The following is a 7728-nucleotide window of genomic DNA, read 5'->3' on the forward strand; positions in this document are numbered from 1 at the left end:
ACCATTTCGCCGACAGCCAATAATAATTCAGTAGATGAGACCGTGACCACAAAACCACGCCTCCGGTGTAGTGCACTTCATTGAAGAAAAAAAAAGAGAGAAGACAATGTTGCACCTCACTTCCTGCGATTTGTTGAAGACAAAAAAAGACTGGACCTTCCAGTTAGTGCTGCGGTGTCTTACTTGTGTCATACCAAGACAATTAATGTGTCGGGAAATTTCTCTTACGCGTGCCCATCCCCAAATACCAGAGCAAGAGAGAAGAACTTGGAGAATGTTGAATGTTTTTATTGTAACATAGCAAACAGGCTAGAAGAACAACACAAAGCATGGTGACAAAAATAACACAACACCGCTGTTTAATCTATTTAATGACTTCTTCATCTTCTTTTTTTAAATGTACAGGCTGATATTGACATAACCATGCACCCACTTCTATAGAATCACACGTTAAAGATCTAAAATAACTGATTTAACCACATTATATATGAATAGAAAAATTCATAATGGCAGGTTTATCTCTGCTGGCTTATCTATTTCCATCTTTTAGAAAGTAGCAGCCTAATTTAATCCCCAAATATTAAGAACCCAGTGAAGGTAGTGTCATCATCTTCATCAGCAAATAGTCCATTGAACAGCTCTCCTCCAACCACCTGCAGCCACACCTTGTCCCCTACCTCCAGGTGCAGCACAGCACCCCCTGCTGCCTGGTCCTCACTGCTCTGGTAGTTATCAGTGGTATGAATAATCTTTGCACCGTTCTTAATAAGAGCCACTTTCACGTTTCTGGAGAAGACTGTGATGTGATAAGTGAAATAGTAAGTGCCTGCTACTGAGCATGTGAATCTACCTGTCTGCGGGTCGTAGTGACTCTGTCTGTTGTAAATAATCTTGTCAAACCGGATTGGTGCTGTAGCTGCTGGGAGCTTGGTCTGAACTGTAAGTCCCACAGAAAAGGCACTTTTAGAGATAATCTGCGTATCTCCCTTCTCACCCTTATCACCCCTCTCTCCTCGGATCCCTTTGTCCCCACGATATCCAATATTGCCTTTGTTACCTGGAACACCAAGTTCCCCCTTAGGCCCTGGCCTACCAGGAGGTCCAAGTGGTCCCTGAATGCCTCTGTCTCCTCGAAGGCCAATCTCCCCTTTTGGACCCTCTGGTCCAGGAGGGCCCATATCGCCTTTAGGTCCTTGGGGTCCATGTAGCCCAAGCTCTCCCTTACTTCCTTTTAGGCCAATCGGCCCTTGGACTCCTTGGGGCCCCATTTTCCCTGGAGGCCCCCGTTCTCCATTATCCCCCCTTTTCCCTTTGAGTCCTGCTGGGCCCATTGCACCTGTAAATGCAGCACAAATACAGTATAGTACAATAAATATAGCTACCAAGACATGTTAAAAGTACATATAAATATGGACAATATGCCTGGTAAAATTAGATTAATGTCATAACAATGTGTAGGTTATTTTATTGATTTATACATTTTTATTTCTCAATAACACAGGTTATTCTGAAGATACATACCAAGTTCCCCTTTGTCTCCCTTATGGCCATCCTTGCCTGCTGGTCCAATAGGACCAATCTCACCTTTACATGAATGAATGACAAATTATTGTGAAGCTGAAGCATAAAACATGTTGAAAAATGTTGAACATCAAGCATGCTGTACAACATTTATAATTTCTAAATTTACCTCGATCACCTTTATCACCTCTGAGTCCATCTCGACCATCTCTGCCAGGTGTGCCATTGTGTCCAGGGTCCCCTGGTATTCCAGGGTACCCACAAACACAGCCTTTACTTTGAATTTCTTCCTGTGAAACACACCTGACTGCCAACAGAAGGAGCAAGAAAGTAACCTTAAACCTCACCTGCAACATTGTCCTCGATGCGCCCCTCTCTCTAAACTAATACTACACAATGAACAACCTCTCAGACTCAAAGAAGTTTAAGTCAGCACATGTTAGCCTCGTAACCACATGGTCTACTTAAATGTGCAAATGCAGCAATTAATCTTCAAGTTGTCTTCAAACAGGGTTACTCAGATGTGGAAGAGCACTGTGGAACAAAAGACAACCAAGAATCCAAGGAAAACACCAGCTGGAGGGGAACTTTGGACAAGAGTGACCTCAGTCTTTTTTATTGGCTTACCGAGTTTTTGGCTTACTTATTGAGTCCAACCCTATGAGTTACACATCACCTCTACCCCTCAAGATGCTTTTCTGGTTGAGGCTAATAATAAGCTCAACATGTATGTCAAGGACAGACATGTTGAAGGCACATCACCTGTGGCCCTCTAGATGCTTCTCTGGTTGAGGCTAATAATAAGCTCAAAGTGTATGTGAGGGACAGTCATACTAAAGGCCAAACCATTGCAAGTGGAATAATATTCGCTGTTACGTTGTTGTCTACTTAAAGGACAGCAGTTTAATGGGCTCTGCTTGGTCACTACACACTAATAGTAAGCACAAATGTTAATTCATGCATGCTTTTCTCGTATGTGCTCTTTAAAATGTCAACAGTCAGAAACCATTGACCCCATAAAATGTATCATTGACATAAAATGTGACCTTTTTGTGGTCCATAACCCAACCCTGTCTCACTAGAATGCCTTAGACAAATAGTTCTGCTTCTAGTACCCCTCAGATGTTATCTAGATGTGTTGACCATGTTTAGAGCATGCATTTGTACAAAGGATTCCCATAGGATAGGAAAATATATACAACTACTCCTTAAGAACAGTGCAATAGGCTATAGATTAAAAAATATAATGTTGATCCTGCAAATTTTCTCTTTGCAAGGCATAGAAGTGTCCAAATGTAAAAACAGCATTAGTAGAGTAGGAACATATTATTTATCTTATTAAAGGTCATTCAGCATAGCAAAGGTTGACTGGCACCAAGGCTTGAATCAGGACTATCTGCTGGAGAAGCCGTCTTCCTAATTACTATGCTGTGCTGCTGCCCCATTTATTAGATTGTGTACAGTGTGGAGAGACAGGGGGATGGGCACAAGGGAGGAGCTGGAACACTAAACCAAGATAAGAAAAAAACCATACCCACAACACTCGGAGTACACAGCATACACCCCTGACTTTGCAATTGAGATACCATGCTTGTGTACTACACAGACTGACACCAGTGTCTGTTCACATACTTTATTTTTTCAATAATTCTTCTCACAAGCCTCCAGAATATAAATATATTTAAAAATATAAACATGACAATACATAAAAGTGCACATTCAAGCAATGTCTTTACCTGGCACCAGAAATGGTAACGTCACTGTCATACGTGTTGGCTACTGCACATTTACTTGCTTGGACACAAAATGGACACATCATGGATAAAGATGTAATCTAACAAACAAATTACAAGGGCATGGCTCAGAATGAATGAAAACTTATTTATAATTTGAGGCCAATATATCAGGACCCAGTCTCTGTAGTCCCATAACCAGGCACAACGTGAGGTTGATTTGGTTACAGAGGATACTGCAACAAGTCTTCAGACAAGAGGGCAGAGACATCGTTAGTCATTGAGCTCCATTAGATTTAAGGCTAAACAATCGCACAGTAACAGATAATACTGAAACAACAATAAATGTAATGCATATATGCATACGATGGGAAGAGAAGAAATATTAAGAATAAGAAATATTTAATAAAACATGCTGTAAAAGTGACTTACAGTATTTCTGATTAATAATGTGAATAATACTGATAGCTTGTGTTGTATAGAGATTTCAATCTTGATTTCTCTGTAAGACTAAATTGATGTTGAATGACTTGGAACTCCACAGTAATCATTTGGACATGATAAGTAAGCAAACTGAGTTAACAAATGGGAAGCGCACATGGCCAAAGGGAGGAGAGGAAGACAGCTTGAAGAAGCAGAGCTACAGCATTTGACATCATTTCTTTAAGACTGAGGACTTGGGAAGCAGCAATTCCAGGGAGGTTGAGGTTAACAGAGCAAGTGCTACAAAGCATAGGAAGGTTTTGGGGATACAATGTGATATTAGTAGAAAATAAGGTCTGGAAGCAGGACAGCAATTTATCTAGTAAGGGGCCTACATGATCTGACGGTGCATACCATAGCCCGTCATGCCAGATTGGGAAGCACCGCGGTTGCTGCCCATTTGCAGGCCGATCAAACTCTGGCCTTGGCGCAGCTGCTCTTCAGTGAAATCTCGTCGATACCCCTGGGCTTTCCTACATACATACAACAGTCAAAAAGGGAAGAACAGTGAATGCGCATGGGCACGCAGTTGTGAATTATACAAAGCTTTGAGGTTACACTGAGGTCATTCTATACCTGTGGAACCAGTCTCGGTCACCTCTGTAAAGACCATCGTCCTTCGTGACAGCAACACTCCCCAGAGCCATTAGGGTTCGTTGCACTGCTGCCATATCCTTTCCTGTTGCAAAAAATATCATGTTAATGTTATTTGGACTTGTAGTGACAACTGAAACCACTGCAAAAACTGGCATGAATAAATATGCCAGCCCAGCAGTGGATGGGACAAAAAATGTGACGATCAAAGCAAAACTGCAAGAAACAACTTGGTCTGTGATATCCCCTTACCTTCCCAGAGGTCTACAGTTTGAAATATGTCAGTTGATGTGACTCCATAACTTTCTGAAGCTTGCAGGAACTGAGATATCTTCTCCATTTGTTTAAAGGCCATCTGAGTCTCTGGGATCTTCTTGATGGGCTCCTTCCCCCTTGGATAAAGGCTGTTGATGAGCCTACAGAGAATCTGCAACAGAGGAGAATAAACTGCCTAAACCATATCGTATCGTACGGACAGATGGTGTTTTTTAAAGTTATCAATTCACCTTAATGCACTCTAATTCATCATGATTACATGCTGTAATTAACATTTTATAATTAGCTGGCTTTCTCTCATCTTCCGTTATCAGTGTCCACTTCTTTCAGTAATTTAAAACATTTCTCTAGAGAAGTGGTACCATATATGCGTTTGTATTTTGGTGTGAGAGCTGAGTGCTTTTTCTAATTGATAAAAATTGCAAGTCATTTCCTCAAGTGAAACGCAACATGTCTCATGGCTGCATTTAACTCTTGTCTGTTGAGTTCAGTGCTGGTGCAGGAAATGGTGCCTCAGCAGCTGCTGTGATGAATATCCCAGAATGATTTTTGACCATTAGTCAGTTGAAATGTCAAGTAAGAAGACCATGCAGCTCTCTGCAGGGTACTTTTTATAATTGAATGTCAGTTGGGTCTTATTGTGGTAAGCACTTTCTGTGGGGAGCCATAGCTGTTCAATCAAAGGGATCAAAGACGGCAAAATCATACATTTGCAAAGCAGGAAACAACGGTAAGCAATTTAAAATACATTGTTTAGTAAAAGTTATTTTCAGTCTTAAAAATGTCTTTTCGATTGAACCCAGACATATGGGGTCTAACTGAGTCTAGATCAGTTGGACCCCATATGCCTGGGAGTGATGATAATGATTTATTAACTCAAACAGATATAATAAGGGACAACAAATGCCTGATGACTGTATCTTTAGAGCAATATTTAATCAATGTTGCACAAATTACAGGGCACATAAAATTGATTGCATATTTTAGCCATTTTAACTTCATGTTCTCTTTGACAGAGCAGGTAAATCTGTAAGCCTATGTTGTAGCTTAAATAATTCAACGGTAACTTCTATTTTAAGGTACAGCAGACACTCACCGTTCCATCCATCAGCCATAACTGGAAGTTCTGCTTGCCCGGCTGCGGCTTCTCCATGTTTCCTCCACACTGCGCTACTATCCAGTCCACCAACCGCTGCTCCAGGTCGGGGTCATACTTCAGATCAATCTTCTCCTGCACCTCTCGGCTCAGTCCATAACTGGGCCCCCTGTTCGCCATGGCAGCTCTTCCAACACTCTACACACAGTATAGTAGCCCTGAAGAGAACAAATGGTGAACATAAAGCTGAAATAGCATCAACATCCTGTAAAATACTCTGAGAAGAATATCATCATAAATACCTTGCTGTAGTGGATTAGTAAGTTTATTGTGACTATATTGTAGCCTGCTTAAATCAGGACAGGATAACTTAAGTTTTTTTTTTCTTTTTTAAGAGTTAAATTCTTAATTTAAAGTAAAAAAATCAACATCCATCAGCAGCATCAGAGCACTATCTAAATCATCTCAATGTGTGAAAAGGAGCATAAATCCAGGTTTTTAGGTTCCTTAGCTGCACCTGTCTTTCTTACAGCTCAGCAGTCCACCCAGGCGCATCCCTGCTTGGAGGCTGTATAGTAAGGAAGGGTGTGGTCCCTGGCAGCTGTCCCGAGCAGGGACAAGCCCTCTTATTGCTATGGTAACATTCAAGCCTGTTTCCGGCACGCTGGGTGCAGTGATTCGCAATGTTAAAATGATGGTTCAAGTATGAGCTCCAGTACCAGTCATAATGACACAAATTAAATAATCAAACGCATTTTCAGAAAGTTCTCCCCCATTCATAACATTAATTCAAACAGTGCACAACTGCTCTATATTTAGCCTGCAATACTGTACCATTAAATTACGTCAGTCCTCTTTGCCGCATATAAAAAGCTTATGTTAATTTTCCAGTTGATTATACCCTCTCTGCATCTCTTTTTGGACGAAATTCTGCAACTTAAACTAAGTAAATTCAAATAAAGTCCCGCCATCTAATGTTACATCACATCACCACATTGCTGCGCATACCGTAGCTTGTAAACACAACGAGCATCTCTCAGCCACAAAGTCAACTGCGCAAAGACAACACTAGCTGCCTGCGACACATCGGTTGCATTAACTTAATAAATATAAAACGCGTCCTGGCTTGTGAGCAGTTATATTCAAGAAAAGGCGTCCACTTACTGAAGAGGAGAGAGCGGTCAGGTTCGTGCCGTGTCACTGTGTTAATTCCGCTGAGTTGGGCAGGGCTGAGGATGCTGAAGTGCTGAAGCATCCATGAAGCGCAGCTGACAGGCGCGTCGGGCCAGGCTGGATGTCACTTTGTCCGGGAGGGGCGAGCCACTCATTTTATATGCCAGCTTCTCCAGGAGGGGTCCCTATAGACCCCCAACACAAAATGCTACGTGACACCGACAGTGGTCACTATAGTGCACGAGCAGCTATAGGCAGCATGATGTGACCTCCATGCAAGCCAAGGCACACGATGGTGCCAAATGAATAAAAACAAGACACAAAACATCATCCTATTGGACGTAAACCATTGAACACAATATAAAAACCCACCTTTTACTACATCTTTTAGATTCAGTGACTTGCTCAGTGGTGTTGTCTGTTTGGGATGGGTGCTTTAACCAGTGGGCCAACCTCCTGACTTATCATTTGGCATCATTCTATTACACAAGGCAGACACTAAGGCTTGTGTGTTACAGCATCCGTCCCTTAGTTTCAATCATGAGAGACATTTATCTTCTTTTATTGAATTAGAGTTCTTATGGTAGACAAATGTTGCCTGCAGAGGGCTGCAGCTCACGATGGGCAGTATGTTGCCTGATTTTATGCAGCTAAGCAACAAAACCAAAACTTGGGATTACTTGGAAACCATTTGCTGATAAACAAAGACCTGTATTGAAAAAAAATATGTTTCTTTTAAATGCTTTATGCTAAAACTATTTATTTGGAGCAGAGGAGCACCAAGTAAAACACCATCATATGTGATTCCTTTCACCATCTCTTCAGCTTGCCTTACAATTGTATGCTCCCATA

General features: G+C 41.5%; 2 protein-coding genes across 2 annotated transcripts; both read right to left on the reverse strand.

The window, feature by feature from the left end:
- Positions 1–566: 566 nt before the first annotated feature.
- c1qtnf9 (C1q and TNF related 9) lies at positions 567–1877 on the reverse strand. The gene is made up of 3 exons (XM_053342542.1): positions 1691–1877; positions 1522–1584; positions 567–1336 (listed from the first exon to the last, which is right to left on the reverse strand). Exons 1-3 carry the CDS (start codon positions 1875–1877, stop codon positions 567–569), a joined length of 1020 nt encoding a protein of 339 aa, XP_053198517.1.
- Positions 1878–4068: 2191 nt separating this feature from the next.
- tagln3b (transgelin 3b) lies at positions 4069–5883 on the reverse strand. Its single transcript, XM_053342453.1, has 4 exons — positions 5704–5883; positions 4584–4758; positions 4314–4416; positions 4069–4210 (listed from the first exon to the last, which is right to left on the reverse strand). The coding sequence occupies exons 1-4, from the start codon at positions 5881–5883 to the stop codon at positions 4069–4071; spliced, it is 600 nt and encodes a 199-aa protein (XP_053198428.1).
- Positions 5884–7728: the final 1845 nt, after the last annotated feature.

Source organism: Scomber japonicus, chromosome 21, assembly GCF_027409825.1.
Source record: "Scomber japonicus isolate fScoJap1 chromosome 21, fScoJap1.pri, whole genome shotgun sequence".
Taxonomy (NCBI): Eukaryota; Metazoa; Chordata; class Actinopteri; order Scombriformes; family Scombridae; genus Scomber; species Scomber japonicus.

Bases quoted from the DNA above. Each gene is read 5' to 3' on its own strand.
- c1qtnf9 (XM_053342542.1), bottom strand. From the start codon at position 1,877: ATGTTGCAGGTGAGGTTTAAGGTTACTTTCTTGCTCCTTCTGTTGGCA. The intron at 1,585-1,690 runs GTAAATTTAGAA...ATTCATGTAAAG, and splicing joins AGGTGATAAAGGTGATCGAG to GTGAGATTGGTCCTATTGGA. The intron at 1,337-1,521 runs GTATGTATCTTC...CTGCATTTACAG, and splicing joins GGGAGACAAAGGGGAACTTG to GTGCAATGGGCCCAGCAGGA.
- tagln3b (XM_053342453.1), bottom strand. From the start codon at position 5,883: ATGGCGAACAGGGGGCCCAGTTATGGACTGAGCCGAGAGGTGCAGGAG. The intron at 4,759-5,703 runs GTGAGTGTCTGC...CCTCTGTTGCAG, and splicing joins TATGGCTGATGGATGGAACG to ATTCTCTGTAGGCTCATCAA. The intron at 4,211-4,313 runs GTATAGAATGAC...GTATGTATGTAG, and splicing joins GACCGAGACTGGTTCCACAG to GAAAGCCCAGGGGTATCGAC.